At 44.7% G+C, this 19,025-nt stretch overlaps 6 protein-coding genes across 6 annotated transcripts; 4 read left to right on the top strand and 2 right to left on the bottom strand.

Annotated features, from left to right (window-relative positions):
• Nucleotides 1–924: 924 nt before the first annotated feature.
• Nucleotides 925–2,894, top strand: EAE98_007829 (uncharacterized protein; the record flags this gene model as incomplete). The annotated part of the gene is made up of 4 exons (XM_038955452.1): nucleotides 925–1,042; nucleotides 1,115–1,594; nucleotides 1,664–2,114; nucleotides 2,204–2,894. The coding sequence occupies 4 exons, from the start codon at nucleotides 925–927 to the stop codon at nucleotides 2,892–2,894; spliced, it is 1,740 nt and encodes a 579-aa protein (XP_038808181.1).
• A 585-nt stretch (nucleotides 2,895–3,479) lies between these two features.
• Nucleotides 3,480–4,818, bottom strand: EAE98_007828 (uncharacterized protein; the record flags this gene model as incomplete). The annotated part of the gene is made up of 2 exons (XM_038955451.1): nucleotides 3,480–4,250; nucleotides 4,321–4,818. 2 exons carry the CDS (start codon nucleotides 4,816–4,818, stop codon nucleotides 3,480–3,482), a joined length of 1,269 nt encoding a protein of 422 aa, XP_038808180.1.
• A 710-nt stretch (nucleotides 4,819–5,528) lies between these two features.
• On the top strand, nucleotides 5,529–6,341 carry EAE98_007827 (uncharacterized protein; the record flags this gene model as incomplete). Its single annotated transcript, XM_038955450.1, has 1 exon — nucleotides 5,529–6,341. The coding sequence occupies one exon, from the start codon at nucleotides 5,529–5,531 to the stop codon at nucleotides 6,339–6,341; it is 813 nt and encodes a 270-aa protein (XP_038808179.1).
• A 4,320-nt stretch (nucleotides 6,342–10,661) lies between these two features.
• Nucleotides 10,662–10,922, bottom strand: EAE98_007826 (uncharacterized protein; the record flags this gene model as incomplete). Its single annotated transcript, XM_038955449.1, has 1 exon — nucleotides 10,662–10,922. One exon carries the CDS (start codon nucleotides 10,920–10,922, stop codon nucleotides 10,662–10,664), a length of 261 nt encoding a protein of 86 aa, XP_038808178.1.
• A 238-nt stretch (nucleotides 10,923–11,160) lies between these two features.
• On the top strand, nucleotides 11,161–14,603 carry EAE98_007825 (uncharacterized protein). The gene is made up of 3 exons (XM_038955448.1): nucleotides 11,161–11,986; nucleotides 12,130–12,358; nucleotides 12,424–14,603. The coding sequence occupies exons 2-3, from the start codon at nucleotides 12,163–12,165 to the stop codon at nucleotides 14,013–14,015; spliced, it is 1,788 nt and encodes a 595-aa protein (XP_038808177.1). The 5' UTR covers nucleotides 11,161–11,986; nucleotides 12,130–12,162; the 3' UTR covers nucleotides 14,016–14,603.
• A 972-nt stretch (nucleotides 14,604–15,575) lies between these two features.
• EAE98_007824 (uncharacterized protein) lies at nucleotides 15,576–18,935 on the top strand. The gene is made up of 2 exons (XM_038955447.1): nucleotides 15,576–15,939; nucleotides 16,069–18,935. The coding sequence occupies exons 1-2, from the start codon at nucleotides 15,925–15,927 to the stop codon at nucleotides 18,415–18,417; spliced, it is 2,364 nt and encodes a 787-aa protein (XP_038808176.1). The 5' UTR covers nucleotides 15,576–15,924; the 3' UTR covers nucleotides 18,418–18,935.
• The last annotated feature ends 90 nt before the right edge of the window (nucleotides 18,936–19,025 follow it).

Genomic DNA, 19,025 nt, shown 5'->3' with positions numbered 1-19,025 from the left:
CTTTTTGTGATATTGAAACTCATTCTTGAATCTAAATTGGGTCATATATGAAATTATTTAGATAAGATCATATCGAAAGTGTTTATTATCATGTTGTTTCCGATCTTTATATTTCATTTCATAAAGCTCCCTTCCCCCCACCCCATACTGATTGATAGCGGAGAAACAACGTGCTCCAGGTTCTGTGGACGGGTGGCACGGCATGGCCGAATGCAGGGGTTCAGTTTATTGATAAGGAGAAAAGAAAATCATTCACCTCACCAATATCTAAATTTATTCACATGCATATTTATTGATCAACCACACTCTTCTGCATGTTTGTATGAAACGGTAGTATTCATCAATCACACGACAATAGTTTCCGAGAACATTCTCTATCTTTTTGCGTACATCAGTATTGTATTCTTCATTTAATCTATCTGCCATTTCCAACAAGGCAAATCGAAAGAATACATCTACAAGACGAGCTCCGCGGAACAAGGTGGCGGGCATTTCCAGATTCGATATTTCGAGAGAGGAAAAGGTTTTCAATGATTCAATAACACAGGCTTGGGATCTTAAAGAGGCTTCGAGATTGAAGAAGAGATTCAATCGTAGGGATTGTGAGAGTGACGATTCGGGCGTGGGATAATACGACGGACGGTTCTGCGGACTTATTACGGTTGAGGAAGGAAAGGGATATTTTGTGTGCAGAAGAGGAGAGCTCAAGTGAGGATTAAAGACTGAGTGAGAGTTGGAAGTCTCGCAGATCCAAAGGCTTGCAATTGGGCTCGCAGACCACAGGCACAACATACGGAGTTGTAAACCCACAAGCTTGGCTTGGCTTGGCAGAAAAAGAAGCAGAATTACAGTTCAATTCGACGATATATATCGAGAAGACGAGCATCCAGAAAATCAAAAGAGGATAGAATAGAATAGCCCAAGATGCCTACCCTTTCGACGTCCAACTTCAACATTGTATGTGCCGTCCTTGGCGGATTCATTACTTTGTTCGGATTGGTATCTTATTTGTTTAAGGAGAAATTTTATCTTTCTGAAGCATGTATGTTTATACCCTTTTCTCCCCTTATTACTCTGGCCATTGGCAGACAATGGCTGATACGGATTTAAACAGTAATATCCCTTCTCTTTGGTGTTGCCATGTCTCCACATGCAGCAGACTTTGTTCGCCCCCTCGATTACACAGGCTCTCTTGCAAATCTCAATGCAACCACCCTCGACTTTTCCCGCCTAGTCCTAGGCATTCAACTTGTCCTCGCTGGTGTCCAATTACCCTCTCGGTATTTGAAATTGGAATGGAAATCCCTCGCTCTCCTACTCGGTCCTATTATGACTGTAATGTGGCTTTCGAGTTCGCTATTAATCTGGGGAATGGTTCCAAATTTGTCGTTTCTGCATGCCTTGGCTGTTGGAGCATGTATTACACCTACCGATCCGGTATTGAGTAATAGTATTGTCAAGGGAAAATTTGCGGACAAGAATATTCCAAAGGAGTTACAAAAGATTATTGTGGCGGAGAGTGGGGCGAATGATGGATTGGGATATCCGTATTTGTTTTTAGCATTGTATTTGATCAAATACACAGGGGAAGGTGGTGAGTTTATTTTGATGAATTTTCATCTAACGTTATTTATTCTGCGTTTATGCTAATATTCTGTCGTAGGCGCTGGTCAAACTGGAGGTGCCTCGAAAGCTATGGGTCTTTGGTTTGGAGAAACGTGGGTTTATACTATTCTCCTCAGTATTGTCTATGGAGCTACTGTAGGCTGGATAGCCAAAGAGCTTCTTCACTGGGCCGAAGAAAAGAAATTTGTGGATCGGGAAAGTTTCCTTGTATTCGCTATCACATTAGCTCTATTCATTGTGGGCACTTGCGGTATGATTGGTAGTGATGATGTTTTGGCATGTTTTATTGCTGGAAATGTCTTTACTTGGGATGATTGGTTTCGTCTAGAGACATTGGATGATTCACTCCAACCTACTATCGATATGTTGCTGAATCTGAGTGTTTTTATATGGTTCGGAGCCATCTGTCCTTGGGCTTCATTTGCTACCAATAGCGTTATTCCAATTTATCGGTTGATATTCTTGGGTATCTTGATACTACTTTTCAGGTAAGCGATCTCTCCTCTTTGCAGCTTTCTGCATTTCAAGATAGATCAGAAATCACTTGTCGAAATCTAGACTGACTTCAACTCAATAGACGTTTACCAATTGTCTTCGCAATGCACAAATTTATTCCTCAAATTGAGGAGAAACGACAGGCTATTTTCGTTGGGTTCTTTGGACCAATTGGAGTTAGCGCTATCTTCTATCTCTATATCTCACTCGAATTCCTCGAAACCATCACAGTAGATGGTGTCCAGCGCGAAGATGCAGAACATCTAGCCGAGGTTATTTCAGTTGTCGTTTGGTTCTTGACAATTTGTAGTATTGTAGTGCATGGACTTTCGATACCATTAGGCAAATTAGGCTTTTTCTTACCGAGAACACTCAGCAGAGCTTTTACAAGTCAAAGTAACAGTCAAACGGATCTGGCCATTGGAGCAAGAGTTTATAGTTCAACCTCGGGTGTGTTGAGGGAGAGGAGAAGGGGAAATGCTAGCACAGATGCAAGTGGAAGTGGAACGACACATGGAAGTTTGGGAAGTGCGATTTCGACTCCGGCTTTGAGTTCGGGAACGAGCTCGAGACCGATCTATAGGATTGGGGGGAGCGTGATTCGTTCGGGAACTGCGAGGGGTGTGACGGAGAGTGGAATTGGGATGGATGGGGAGGAGGCGAGCCCAATTGGGATGTTGGATGGGGTGATGGAGGGGAGAACTATCAGGTTTCCGGATGAGGAGGCGCATGTTGCTAGCGGGATGGGAAGAGAGAGGGATTCAGAGGTTTAGGTTGGAGTCTAACGGATGGGGTGACGGTGATGATGATGGTCATTGTGGGGTTCGAGGGCTTTAGGAGCCGTGCGTCGTGAAGCTTTGAGGTTAGTGTCTTTCTAGAATGGGAGATGGGAATGAGAGGGAAAAGATATAGGGTTCGAGATTTCGAGATTTGAAGATTATAACGGAGAGCGTAGCGATACTTTGCATTGCAATCTGCATATAGATTTTTGAAAGATAGTACTAGTACATATGATAGATTTTGGCTTTGGCTGTAACGCATATATACATATTATATCACTATACTCAGATCTATATCAATGAATAAATATATGCATATATATGGATGTAAGATAAATTATAGGATCCACTATAACTATCTACTCAGAGGGGCCCAACCGAAAATGCACACCGAAATCCGTTCATCCACTTCGCTGACGCTATGCTATGTAGTAATCATCATTATTCATAAGGTGCATGCAATATCATGCCCTCAAAATCCCAGACTCCAGACCCCTAAAACAGATATACCCACGCACCCTCATCCTAACCCATCTACAACCACCTCTCAATCATACCCCAGCACTCAACACTCAGTCTTTACAAATTTCCTCTCTCCTCCTGCTCCCTCTCAATCGCCTCAAAGAGACTCTTGAAATTTCCCGCTCCAAAACCATCGAATCCCTCTCTCTGAATAATCTCCAAAAAGACCGTGGGGCGATCCATCAATGGTTTTGTGAAAAGTTGGAGTAAATATCCTCCCTCGTCAAAATCAATCAACACATTCAACTTTCTAATCTCCTCAAAATCTTCCTTCAATTCCCACTTGATCCCCGCGTTTTTATCCGAGAGACGTTCTCGCATCGTCTCGTAGTATGTTTCGGGGACGGAGATGAATTCCACGCCGCGGGCGCGCAGATTCGAGACCGCGGTGATGATATCGGGGGTGCGGAGGGCGATGTGCTGAACGCCGGCGCCGGAGTAGAAATCGACGTATTCCTCGATCTGGCTCTTGCGCAGACCGGGGGCGGGCTCGTTGATGGGCATCTTGACGACGTTATTGGGGGAGGCCATGACGATGCTGTTGAGGGCGGAGTGGGCGGTGCTGATTTGCGAGTCGTCGACGGACCAGAAGCGGTGGAAGGAGAGACATTTTTCGTAGTACTCGCAGGCCGATTGCATGGCGCCCCAGTCTTGGTTGCCGACGCAGTGGTCGATGGCTTCGAGGGGGATGCTGGGGAGGAGTGCGTTGAGGGGGTCGTGTTTGGAGGCGGGGATGGCGCGGTAGCCTGGGAGGAAAACCCCAGTGTAGTTGCTGCGGGAAATGAGGGTGTGGGTTGTGTCGCCGTAAGTGCGGATGATGGCGGTTGTCTGAATGGGTATGGATTAATATATTTCCTTGATACACAAAAACGGGGTTTAAAAAAATAGAAATACTCACAACATCCCCATCTTCATCTTTTCCCTTGATTGGTTTCTGCACACCCACTGCACCCTGCTCTACCGCATTATAGTAAACGCTCGCTACATCATCGACTTCAAACGCAACATCCTTAACCGCATCCCCATGCTTCTCGAGATGTTCATAGATTTCTCTCAACAACTCTCTCTCCTTTTCCGTAATCGGTTCATCATCTTTGAGGCCCGAGTATGCCTTCACAGGCGAAGTCAAGACGAAACGAATCTTGCCATTCGCAACGACATGCGAAGCGATATAGCGCGAACCGGTTTCGAGACCCTTGTAGGCAATGGTTTGGAATCCCAGACGTGTGCAGTAATACGAGGCGGCTTGTTTGGCGTTTCCTACGTACCAGGTTATGTGGTCGTAGCCGTGGAAATTGGGAGTGTTGGTGCTGAGGGAGGAGTTTGTATTGGTTGATGTCGGGAAGGTGAGGGAGGTGGGAGTGAGAATTGGGGGAGTGACGGCGGAAGGTGCCATGATGTGATGTTGTGATATGGGAGTTTATGGAGACAGTAGATGGATAGAGTTGGATTCCTCTATGTAGGTGGGTGAGATTGATGAACAGAGATGGCTTGAGTGTACACGATCAATCAATCCTTTAAGTAATAGGGAGATTCTCAAGATAGTTTGTCGAAAGCAAACTTTGCTTGCAGTTGAGTTTGTCAAAAGAGTCAAAATTCGTTAACAAAGGAAGATGTTTGGGAAGAAGAGGAACTTGGGACTGCCAACAGCTCCTCTTCTTATGAAGACGATACGTCTCGGTATACGGCGGACTAAGCCATGCCAAAACATAGAATGACCGCATAATCCATCAACTAAGCTTCACAATCACCGACTAATGAACGTCCAGCAATTGAACCGATCGCCATCCTTTGGCCTAGGATTGCTTTTTAGAAGTTGTTAGGGTTTCAAGTGCGGTTGATACTCCTTCATTCCGCGCGGTTTACAAACGGCTGTGTTCGGCTTAAATGTCGCTTATTCGCTTAGTCATTGCGCGGAATTGCGATTGTTTCACTGTACCACACTACCGTAGTCACGTTTTGGTTATACCGAATGCCTCTGCATTCATGATCTCGATCAATTTAAATCTTTAACATTTGGATTGCTTTCATCATTAAAAATTCTTTCGAATACCTAGAAAAGGCTTTCGAAACTACAACCTAGACAAATACAGATTCCTTCCAAAAATGACAACACTTACCAGACACGACCTCGAAGTTCTCGAGAAAATAAAGGATCCTGAGTCGGGTCCTTCAAATCCCCTCCTTATCGATGATTCGCTTCCCAAAGACCCGCATATCATCGATCTTTCAACATATCAAGGAATTGCGCAACGAGAACGAGATATTATCCTCTCAATGCAAGATGTAGAACTTCAGATGGCCGGGTTGAAACCTCTTGCTGAACCCTCGCCCTTATCTCAATATCACGCTTGCCTTCAGAGCTTGAACGATTTGATCGAAGAATATCCTAATTATGCCAGTGCGAGGAATAATAGAGCACAAGCATTACGACGAATTTATGGTGATTTAATGTTGGTGAAGAGATCCTCTCGCGAAGGATCTGGAACTGATGTAAACGAGCCATTGGATACAGAAGCATCTGAGCCTACCATAAAACTTGCATCATTCAACGCCTTATCCGATCTTGATAAAGCAATTTCACTGTTAGCTCCAAAGACGCCTTGGGCATCGATATCTCCTCAAGCAGCAAAGACACTCTCCCAAGCCTTAACGCAACGAGGTGCTTTATATCATCTGTCTGCTAAACAGCTTTCTTCTGACACTGAATCGAGGGTGAGCATTGATGAGAGGAGAAGGGAGGCGAAGTGGAAGACGATAGAATTTGAGGAGGCAGCATCAAGAGATTTCATGACAGGGGGAAGATATGGTAATGAGATTGCAAAGGCACTAGCAGTGAGTGCGAATCCGACGGCAAAACTTTGTGGAGATATGGTCAGGCAGGCAATGAAGAGAGAAATGGATGGCGGTGAAAGCTGAATGAGAACATTGCTGTAGTAACTTGCTTGAGGCAAGAAATGAGGAATGATTGTATCTAATAATGAAGGCAAAGGAGTTTCACGGTTCACGGCGGGGAATCCATAGCGTTATAAATATAATACCAATCTTTTGGCTTAGAGAAGACTCCGTCAATGAATCTTCTGAAGTATGTAGTGGCTAATCATCTCAACTTACTTGCTATTATGACATTGTAACCATTCTTGAGAACGTCATTAGCAATTGACAGTATTCAACTTGTAGAGGACCTTCTTGCAGTAAGAAAATGAGAATCTTACCCATGTCATTGAAGTTGTTCGCCCCGGGCTTTTTATAATCAAGACTAATCGATTTCAGCGTCAATGTTCGGATTTAATCCTCCTAGAACACTGAACACAAGCAGTAGTTCGGCTTCGACACCCGAGTTGAACCAAAACAGTAAAACATCGGAATATCTGCAGTATCTCTTCTTTGTAACTCCTTCTCGGTAAGGATCGTGATCACCCTCGTTTTAGCCATTCCTAGATGATGAAAGAGGCAAAACAACACTAAATATTGCCTTTCACTTATCCGGTCACTCGTGCACCAACCAAAGTGTCAGTGACAATCACGTTGTGCCCATAGTATCAGCAGCGACTACCCGTGTGGTTCCTGACCACACGCACCGAGCCTGAAAACCAACGGGTGGCTGCTCCAAAATTTCCCGAAATACTGTGGCCGAGATTGATATGACATATTTTCCAGTTCGGATGACGATTCTCAGTATTGAATTTCGAAGATCTTAACTTTCAAATCTTCGCCAAACAGGTATCTGACTTACTGAGAAATGAAGTGGTCTGATGTGATTAAAGTAATAGGGGCAGAAGTCCAACATGGACATGGAATGAGGTGATTAACAAGACGGTTTCAAATGCTGGCATTCAACGAGTGGGGGATTAGCTGAGGTTAGCATGAATATGCAAGTGGAATATTTAGATGTAGTTGCGCGGGTGGATACAGCAAAGCAGGTTGGAAATGACTTGCTTTGCATATCCACAAGTATGGGATCAAAACTTTCCTCTCAAGTCCGACGGAAATAGGCATGATGAATATGGAAAAAACGAGTTTTCCCTTGAATAAAATCTGACAGAGCTTGTTTTCGCTGATTAGATGGAAAGGATGTAATTAAAAGTAATGAAAGAGTCAAATGATACGGCACGTTCTTTGGTAGTTCAACGTGTCAACAAGAACTCAGCTCCAATGCCAATCATCTTCTGGTGACACAGTCGATGCATGTTGTGAAACCCAACTTTATTATAAACGTACGATATGTGACGCTTATGGAAGTACTCAAGATGTACCATGGCTACCAACTTGAAATTTTGAGCAGCTGGTAAGCCCGCCATAGATAGATGGAAGGCGCTTAGCGGTTTCAGCAAATCATTGATTCTCGCCAGGCCATATCGATATTTGGAAAGCTTGATTTGCTATTCTCACCTCGAGGGATAGACCTTTCAAGGCGAAATTAATTCATTAAATCGATTTAAACATATAATGTCTGGTGATAAGATACATGGATTCCTCCAAATACCAGCAAGAACAATGCAGCCCTGTGGACAATACAGTTGACCCAGGGCACGCGAAGCAAATCAGATGAGCAGTATATGAATGATGGTAAATGACGAGAACGGCAGTTGGCGATCTTGGTTAGATCTGAACCACCGTGCAATCTGCGACTAGGGTTTTGTGATATTGATCAATGAATGGGTCATGCTGGAAACTTTTACCGGCCGACCAAAAAGACGATGAGTCGCACAGACTGCGCCCACAAAAGCCAGCTTCTGGCTCGATACTACCACACCAAAATGCAAAGGGAGATAATTGTGCCACTCGTGATATGCATTTGAGTGGCGTTCGTCCAAAGGCGAGACGGACTGCTATGAGATATATTTGGGAACCCCGGTCTCGTATGCATGCAACAGAAGCGGAGCAGGCGCTTTCACCCCGATGTTATTGGAGGATCAAGCCTGTCGCACACTGCACAAAAAGAAAAGCTCCCGAGACAGTTTCCCACCACCATGGTGGGTGGTCCATTGTGGCGTGTTACCTGCTCTGCTGCGGTTTCCAGAATATGAACCAATGGGGTGAACGTGCATTATTTTGGTAACGAGGTAGGACTAGAATGTGATCCAACATCCCAAAGAAAATTTCTGCACTGCGTTGACAGGTTCCGATGATGGGTTGGCCGGCATTTAGGATGCCATGCCATGCCATGCCAGCTTCTGAGCGGGGCGTGGATTTCAAGGAGAGGAGTCCAATAAGTCCAATATTACAGCACATGTTGGCAAGCATTATTTTTGAGTCGAGAAATGAAGAGTAAGAAATTAGTTAATTGGCTAATTGATATTGTGATGTTATGTGATGTTATGTGATGGAAAAATCTGTTCCGTACATTTGAGTCGGGTCGATATCGGGTAAAGTGTACGTGTATATGGTAAGTACATAGCTCGAGTAGGTATATGTCTGTCGGGAATAAATCTTGGATTTTAAACGGTTGTATTACCCCAACCTCTTTGCCGTCTTTAGTCTTTAGACTCTTTACGGATTAAGAAAGATCCTTCATCCATGAAACACCAAGTCACTCCGTAGATTCCTTTTTCTCAGACCATTTGGTGGTCAAGCCATTAATTTCTTCCCAGACCAATGGAATGGAACATGGATCAAATAGTTTCTCTTTACTTTCTTTACTTTTTGTTCCCCACGCACGCGATAACACAGGCATAGATACTCATTTCGTTGCTAATTGTCCGCGACTTCTTCGGCACGATACAAGTGTAAGAGAACTAGAGAGCCGATACCCTCCGTGATCCTGATGTTATGTAGCCTGTAGGTAGTTAAGCGTAGGTAGGTATTGCAAGTGCTGGCCAATGGTGATCAGCATCAGGATTCGGCATGTCTAATTTACCAAACGACTGGAATTCAAGGACCCGAAACCTCCTCTCTTAAGTGAAATCTGATTTGGACGGACTTCGGATTCAGTGGATATTGCGGAAGACTAGCAGACTATATCACATAATAAGCATTATTATTTGCAGATTAGATTGAGCTTTTGTATGCACATCTTGGAAAGCTGAGTGGTGATCATAACATCCAATTGATTTAAGGATTCATCACGGGTAATCATCGCAATTGTCGCAATCAAGTCATTTAAATATTTATTCATTTGGTCGGATTCGTGGAGATCGTTGCCCGGGCGGGGCATAGAAGATTGGTGACGCCAGCGGAAGGGAGACGAATAATACCGGTTCGAGTAAAGTAGGTTCCGGATTTTTGATCATGGAATTGTGGATTTCTGTCCCGCGCATTCCTGAATACCTCGATCGGGGTACATGTCCGTGGCATGCGAGTTCTTTTCAGGACTAGCCTCCCGCGTAGCTAATCGCATGATGCCTACTTTAGTCCTATTGGATTTACCCGGGCTAGGGGCGCCAGGAAGGAACAGTAGGCTCTCAAATGAATGACTCAAGATCTCTCACGGAGTTCTACAGAGTTGGATTGAAACTTTGGAGAGAAGCAAATACTGTACATACCGAGCAATTGGACTCAGAAAGCATTCATATAAAGCAGCTGAAGGATCTGCTCATGCTACTTGTCATCCATCAATCGAAACATGGCAGCACCGAACTGAGGCTAACCAGCAAATGATCAACGAGTATTCCATTACAGAGTAGAAAGAAAATGAAAGAATGCTGAGCTCTATCTTCCTTTGGATGAAAGCTTAATCGTTTGACACTCCGGAAGCAAACTAATCGGAAATGCTTCGAGATTTAAACGTTTCCCAAGAAATGCAGAGGTTTAGACGAGATATTGATGCACGGCTTATGCGATACCCCTTCATTCTCCTCAACTTATTTTGGGTAATATTTTCCTGGTCTTGGTTCCCACAAATGCAGCATCCGCCGCTGAGATTGTTAGAATTATTATGGGGGGGTTATTATTATTACCGTCAACCAGATTTCCTATCTTCTAACAAGGTTTGACATAGTGGATTCGCTGACCATTGACCAGGCCGTGTAGCCGTCAATCTAAATACCCGCACCACCAAATCTACGCTACTCGCATCATCAAACCAATGAACATCGATCTCGGCTGAGACAACAAAATGCTGGAGTGGGCGAAAAAGGAAGGAGATTTTGGAAAGACAGGAAGTTTCATACCCAAAGATACGAAAATTGGGTTGACGGTTGAAGATACGAACGATAGAACGATACCAATGCAAGAAAGACGGAATGAATGACTTTGCATTCGTATTTTCAGAACGAGGGAAAGGTGCACATGCTCTTTTTATATAGCAATGTCTTTCAATACTGCTTTTGATTCACGGGCATGGTAGTATGGTGTACGTCGCATTGCAGAGGAAAGAATGTACGGACGGCCAGGCGTGCCAGGGAAGATGAGAAACTTTTGGCGCGAACTACCTTCGGGCTGGGTAACGGAATGAGCATTGGGGAGCCCAAACGACTTAAGCCCTGTCATCCAGCCTGTCCAGCCTGTCCAGCCTGTCACGTCCCCTGTCAAATGCATGCTTGGTCGAATTCCAGTCATTTTCCTGTTCCCTGGATTGGTGAAATAGGTACCCAGGGAAGTTGTAAGCTGTAACATTGAGATGGAGTTGAAGGGTGCATGTATGTATTTGTAGAGACAGAGCACGGAGGGAGGGAGGATGTATCGATATGTGCGCCATTGGTAGTTTGTCATCCAGTCATTTTCCGATCCAGCCTTTCCACTCTGCTGAACACAACCTTTGGAACCTTCATTTGGATAGTGCTACATATAATATAGTGCTGTGTGTGATACTGACTGCCCCCGTGAGAGTGTGTTGCATTACATTACCACGCCAAAAGCGGGCAAGCAAGATCACGACCCTCACTCCCTCAATGCTCTGGTAGTGGCAGACTGGAATACACTCGGGCCCTTTGGATTGGTCTCTGGTGCTAGCAAATGAACTAAATTTCCTGGGGATCGTACAAGCAACAGGGCACAGCTTTTCTCCTCCCTTTCGATTGATTAATGGGCCCTGCTTGTGGACCGGGAATAATAGCGACTGGAACTGGAAGTGGAACTCGAACTGGCTAGGATTGTGATTGGGATTACCCAGCAATTCCTGACTATTATCTTGGTCGTGCAGAAGATAGATAGTTAATTCTCGACTGTTGTATCTCTTCTTCCTCCTCGAAAACTTGACACCAACTCGACTTCACTCGACATCACTCACTCGTCGACGACTCCATAGGGAATGAATGGCTTGAAGTGATTGAGAAGAGGCAGTCAGAAAATACAGAACATCTTTGTCGATCTCCTTATTGATTATTACACCCACACTCCGCTTCGAAGCATCGGGAAGATACTCCAGTGATATTCCATCGGGAACATTGGCAGATTACCATCCTCACCATCCTACCAACCTAAGCGTTCCTAAGCTTTCTAGCTTATGTTGAATGGTAGCCAACCATCAACACGGCCATTCCGATCTCAACATCCCTTCCAAAGAGAAAGCATTTGAGAAAAACAATTCATTCTTTCGTCTGGTAACTTCTGAAGCTACAGCATTCCTCACGATTAATTCCAGCCTCGGAAATATAGCAGAAGTTTGAAACATACATATCTAGGTACGCATCTGACTCGATAACGCATGGTCGCTTCCTTACGTTAACCTTCCGATAATGTACCCATTAAACTGGGTGTCGGGACCAAGAATTAACTTCCCGGTCACTGGAAGCTTAATGGCTCAAGGCTAACGACGGGAATATAGCATATATTGTAATTTTGTTGAAAGTCGGCACCAATGGCTGAACGAAACATCTCTATCGCTTCAAATCATTTTAGAGGGAGTGTGGACTCCAATATGGCTGCGTCTATAGGTCCCAAAAGCATGCCTGAAATAATTACGAGGACGACCAAAGGAGGGAGGAAACTGAAATATACGTTGACCGTGATTCAACAACCTGAGCGTGCGAGAGCATGTGGCTCGGGAGCAAAATGTATGTTGGGCTTTCTTTCAGTGAAGGGGCCAAATAATTGTTGCGGAGACTGATACCGTTCTTAGCATCCGCCGATCGACGTCCAGTCGACCCTCCTCCCGTCGTGCAACTTCGCATTTACGATGAAACCGATCCTCGACAAGAAAAGGAGATAACATTCCACTACAATGCAAACTTCTTCCTCTTCGCAACTTTGGAGGTAGCTCGGAATATTGCTCAAGGTCGTGTACAAACTTCGGCCCCTCAAGCACCCGTTTTGACGGGCATGCCAGTGTCTGGAATGGCCTACTTGGACAGACCCAATGAAGCTGGATATTTCATTTTCCCCGATTTATCTGTTCGACACGAGGGCCAATACAAATTGAGCTTCAATCTCTACGAGGAAACAAAAGAGGAGAAGGATACCGACATCGAACCTTCGAACGATCCAAGTATGCGAAAGATGTCGAGCGCTGCAGCCGCTGCCGAATCGTCTTTTGATTGGCGCATGGAACTCAAATCTGATCAATTCACTGTATACAGTGCAAAGAAATTCCCTGGTCTTTCCGAAAGCACTGATTTGAGCAGAACTGTAGCGGAACAAGGTTGCCGTGTTCGTATTAGACGTGACGTGAGGATGAGAAGAAGAGACACAAAGCCTGGAGGGGACTTTGGTGAAAAAGAGGATGAATATCAGCAAGGAAGAGCTACATCTCCACCATTCGATTACGCTATCCAAGCTGCGAGGCAAAGAGCTCTGAGTGCAAGCGTTCATGAGGATCCACAACAGAGGCGTGGATCAGGAGAAATCTCACCATATCATTCGCCTATTGTAACTACCCCATTTCGTACGCCTTCAATTTCTCCATCGACACCCAACGCCTCTCTTCCTGGTGGTAACCACCTTGGCTGGATACCGAATGGACCTGGCTACGCCGCTGCTCCGAGTATCCAACCTCCACATCCACCACCGCCTCCACCCTCATCCTATCCACAGCCAGTGCCAGCTACTCATCCTAATCAAGGCCCATCGACACAATTTCGTCAGCAACCTCCTCAAGGTCCACCTCCTGCACCTACTAGATTCGATGAGAGGCGATCTTCATATAGCCAATTTCGTCCTTCCACAAACCCTCCTCACCAGCAATCGTATGAACCAGACTACCGAAGAATGTCCTTTGGATATCAGATCCCTGCTGCACCCCAAGGCCCTCAACCAATCGCCCCTGCTGTTCAGAACCCAGCTTATAATCAACAATCAATGGAGGCTCCTTATAGCCGCAATCCTCCTTCTGCATACTCAACTAGCTATCAGGATTCTGTCGCTCTCGCACCACTGAGAGGCGATCAGCCTACAGCCATGTCTCCTCTTGCTTCGGTAACGACTATTTCACGTGGGACGCAAAACTCAGCGCCAATATCAAGCCACAACTACAACAAGTTGGAGAGATCTGGGTCTTACAGTCAATATGCTCCCATCGAGGCGGAGCCATCAAAGTCGACTAATAAGAGAAGCTACAATGATGTTTTCAGTACTCCTACTGAATCATTATTCAATGGTAGACGACCAAGTGCTATTTCTGCAGAAGACGAAGAGGAAGAAAGATCCAGATGGCAAATGACTTATAGACGAGCCGATGGCAACATTCACCAGAAACCCGCTCCCGGTCTCAACTAAACTGCACCAAGCTCAAAAAGTCTTCAGCAACAGCGTCAGTCACGATTTTTATAGAAAAGGCGTCGGATTGACTTTTTCTCTGCACGCCTTTGAACTTTTTCTACACCAATTTTTAAATATACGATTCTGAAGCTGATTTTTACGATACCAATTTGATGGGTATATATATACCTCCAACTTTTTACAATTCTTTTTCTATACGATTCGCGATGGTGTTGTTTACACGTATTTTCGCACGCTTCTGGAAAAGCATACATGGCACTTCTCCTTATGATATCTAGATGGTGGGAAGCATTGACTTTCTGATACCGTTGTATTTCTTTTGTTGGTATATTGAGCACATGTGGGAAATTTGCAATGGATGAATGGGATGAGGGGTAGCGGGCCGAGAAAGAAATCCTGTAATTTATGGACTTGAAAACGGAGATGAGAGAAGTAGACCCCTTTCCCGAATGAGATGGATGGAACGAAATGGAATGGAATGGGATGGGATTGCATAGAGTTGAATACCTACCTACCTAGTACCTACCTACCAACCTACCTACCTACCTATATGAAATGAAAAGATTAAAATTGGAGAACTTTACAGAATGAACATTAGAGTAAATATGGACAACTATTCTATAATCTGTGAATATATGTCATAATTATCTACTCATTTAAGCACAGATGAGCTGGCCCCATGGATTTCAGGGCTGAAGCCGTTACTGTAGATACGATGCAGGTACAATGTATATAGTACGACTACTAATGAACTAATGCTCGACATGCACACTTAGGCATATAAACAATGGCCTGCATGAGATCATCGAGGAGATTGACAACGTGGAAGACGGTTATTTGGTGGTGGGTATGAGCTATTAGGGTTAGATTTGGATGTATTCTTAGAGACTAATAATGTGTATTTATGTAACACATCCATGACAGTATTGATACGGTGTTTGCACGTCTTTGACCGTAAGAGAGTAGCTAAAATAGTTCAAAGTTAATGATTGACAGGTGAAATGTAGATGGCAGCTTGAAGGTAACGGTAACAACACACAGCTAGCGAACGAATAGCTAATAGCTAAGAGCTAAGAGCTAAGAGCTAATAAGAGCTAACAGCTAACATCTAACGGCTAATAAGAGCTAACATCTAACAGCTAACACCAGCAGTACAATCCGTACAATGATGAGTGAATAAAACAGGTGAAGAAATCCTTAAATGCGCCCTACCTCTTGCATCCATCAATGTATAACTCCACGCGCGTAGAATTGAATGGCTGGGATCGACCGCGTATACATCCCCATATGTAACTGTGTATAAACTAATGTCTTGGCAACGGTTCTTCGGTTTATTGACATACTAGTAAATTGCCTAGGTTACTAGGTTACAGGAACCTCCTAAGCTTAACCTTAGCCACTCACTTTTTTTGTTTACTTTCTACTCAAAGGAGAGTCAAAACTCGAACTTGCACTCGACCTTCCCCTTCTTGACTCAACTCAACAACGTGTTTCCTGCGTGTTCATGCAGCGGTGAGACTAATTTTATAACTCCCCGTTTTTCGTATGCAACCTGCACGTTGATATCAACAAGAAAAAGGAAACACTGCGAATCAAATTCCAATTAATGCGCGAAATCCTTCGAGGATTGGGAAGACTTGTAAGACATTCTGATACGCTATTCAAGCTATCTGGAAATAGAGGTGCATATTCAAATCATATTGATCACCTTTATTTTCCCCTCTCAATTTCAGCTCTCGTTTTCGATCTTCTTTCTTCTTCGCGACCCTTTTCGTCCTCGTCCTCGTCCTCGTCCTCCGCCGTCTCCTCTCTCGCTCTCTCTTCCTGCGTAGAGTTCGACAAGCAATCACCTTCATTTGAGCGCGTCAATGTCACCGTGTTAAATATCCGTACTTGAGGATTGGCAATGGCGAGTTACAAGGTTAGTCTTCAACAAGAACCCCAGATCCATATTTCAAACTCAATTGATTACATGCACCTTTCCGAGTCCCGAGGAAAATCATAAGAAAATGGTCGAGGTATAACAGTCACTAACATTCTCATTTGTCAGACTCCTCGCCGCCAGTCAATGGATCATCCCATGGGCGAGAGTCCGTTCGATGACGCTACGCATTCTATTGACTCGAGACCGGATTCGAAAGGTTCGAAGAGATTGTACAGTAATCGCAATGCCCGACCGACAATTCTAGGAAATGATGGCGAAGGTGGATGTTTTTTGAGGCCTGCTTTCGATAACGATGAGGAGTATCCGGATGAGAAGCGTCACCGCTCTGAAAATTGGCCTTTACCGTCGGCGCCTGTCCCAGAGGAGGCAGTTGTCCCTCCGTCTCGAGTCTCTTCACGCGCTCAAAGTCGAACAAGTCAAAGAAGTCGAAGATCTACCGCATCTCCCCAACCTAGTCGACCTTCTCTCCAGAGATCTCGTCCCTCGAGATTTCTGGAAGGTAGTATGAACGATAAAGTCAGTAAACTCCCGCCGACACCATACCTTTACCATGAAGAGGAGCTTCGTGAGCGATACATTGAGGACGAGCTTATGGGAAATAATGGCCAGACGACTCCAGGTAGAAAGATGGCAAAGCCTCGTGGATTTATGCTACATTCAAACGTATCCATGGGTGCAGAATCCTCGCTCGCAGGTAACTCCGATACTTCTCGACAATCAACCATATTCCGATTCGGTAGTAAGATTGCAGCGTCAATCAAACCATCCAACTGGAAGATATTCTCAAAGGCGCAAAAAGTTCCGGAGGAAACACCTCAACAACGAGCGATACGAGAACAAAGGGAGAAGGCAGAAAAGATGTACCACGAATTGAAGACAGACAATTACTTTCGAAAACGTGCAATCTTTCAGCAGCCAGGCTTTGATGCTGTCAGACATTCTATGGATCAAACGCCACGAATCAAGCATGATTCTGGAGTCGAGTTGAACGACAAATACCATTCCCGAGACAATTTGCCCTTGGGAGATAAGAGGCAGAGTAGACTCAATGCCAGTACTCAAGACTTTTATATCGACAGCCCCGGCTCTAAGATATCTGCCCCTGTTGATGCTTCGACTCCTCGAAGTATTTTCCACCGAAAGACACCATCGATGTCGAACCTTAGAAATATGACGAGTAGAGAGTGGCTGTCGCGACCTGCCTTTCCAGAAGATCCTCGATCTGTAAGAAAGGTTCCGTCAAGAAAGGAGTTTCAAAGACAACAGAAATTGGTCAAGCGTGTCAGTGATTTGGAGACAAAGCTCGAAGAAGCTCGTCGCCAATTGACGGATACTTTCGCAGAACCACTTCCTGATGAGCACATCTACCAACCTCCTGATTTCCAACAACAGCGATCGTATCAGCAGTCATACCAGCAACAGCCATCGCAATCGCACCCTCCTTCATCTGACCGATTTGGTAGAGCACGTTTCGTACCCGGTGCTTTGGCAACCCTTCCATCCGAGAGAATATTGAGCGGTTACGTTAATCCTAGAGCGGATTTCAATGATAACGAGAATTTCTACAACATTGGAACAGCAATTACTACGCAAGACAGCATGGATCATATTTCGACCCGCCCGACTGATTTGTTCAAGATGAGCGAGATACGTCCTGTACAAGCAAGTCAGCCTCCTATCACAGCACCGGAGGAGGGATCAGAGTACGTGTTATCTAGCATCGAATCTGAGTCTGATAGTGAAATGTCTGATGTCCATAATGCCCAAACGATTGTTAGAGGCAGATCTGTCAATGGTGCCAAGATGGCCGTTGAAGTCAAGCCTACAACTTCACGTATTCTTTCACAGCAAGCATTTATTGAAGGGCATTCTTTCGAAGCAAAGGCCGACCAACCTCGCGCAGTGAAGAAGAAGAGCGCCGAGAAAGACGGAGCTTTTAGACCTACACCCGAATCTGAATCTGATTTCGAATCTGGTCCAGATCTTGATGTCAAACCTCTTAAGAAAGTCAGAAGTAGCCGAAATCGCAAATTTATCAATGAGAAGAGTCCTTACACTGGGCCATCTTCTCCCGAAAAGAGAGTCGTTTCTGATGGTGCACATAAGCCAACAGCCCGACAACCTCTTCCTGGCCGTGGCACCGAGAGACCCAGAAGCATACTTGTAAAACTCAAGATTCCCAAAGATTCACCTCCTGACAATACTGATGGTGATTCTCTCAGCTATACTAGAACGAAAAGAGCTCCATCTTCACAATCCGAACCTAAGGTTGATAGTGCTGACCAAGAAAACATTCTACCACGCACTTTCTACGGAGTCCCTCCTGTACCCAGAATCCCTCAAAATGTCCGACTTCCTAGTGGCGAGATGCTCAACACAAACGAGACCCGACCAAAACACACACAACCAAGCCAAGAACCTGGAGACTGGCCCGATGACCTCGAAATCTTCTAGTCAATCCTCTCATCCTCAACTATAACCACCATACATAACAGCACACACAACAAACGACCTACATATAAAACCCCACGAGGAATATACCCCGAGCAAGACCACCAATTTGACATCACCCGAATGTGTTACGAGTTTACGACAGACATGATGATTGGATATTGTATTAATCTACTACGAAATTCACGACGTTCTTTGCGCTTTTTAACGGCAGTACCTACCCCTAATAATTTTTTCCCTTTTTCTTTAAGTTTCTTTTGTTTACATTTCCTGACTCTCTTTATGAATTTTACGAATGACAAAGGCGTCTGTCTAATTTTGCCCATTTGCGAGGGCTTCATTGCATTTACATAGCATAGCACGATAGTCAAAAGCGACTGGGCGATTTGAGCGAGCATTTTTTGTTTTTCATTGGGCATTTTGATGCATATGAACTTCACAGGCGACTAATTCGAGGAAAGGGGGGATGGAAGGTTGGGTTGGAAAGGGGAGGGAAGGCAAGGAAAGGAATGGGATGGGATGGGATGGAATACCTGGCAATTTTTCTTTTCAGAAGGAATTTATTGTCCATTCGATTTCAGTGTCATATTCATTTCAGATGGATAGAATAG

Source organism: Botrytis deweyae, assembly GCF_014898535.1.
Source record: "Botrytis deweyae strain B1 chromosome Unknown BDEW_019, whole genome shotgun sequence".
Lineage (NCBI taxonomy): Eukaryota > Fungi > Ascomycota > Leotiomycetes > Helotiales > Sclerotiniaceae > Botrytis > Botrytis deweyae.
This window is presented reverse-complemented; position numbering and strand designations above follow the sequence as displayed.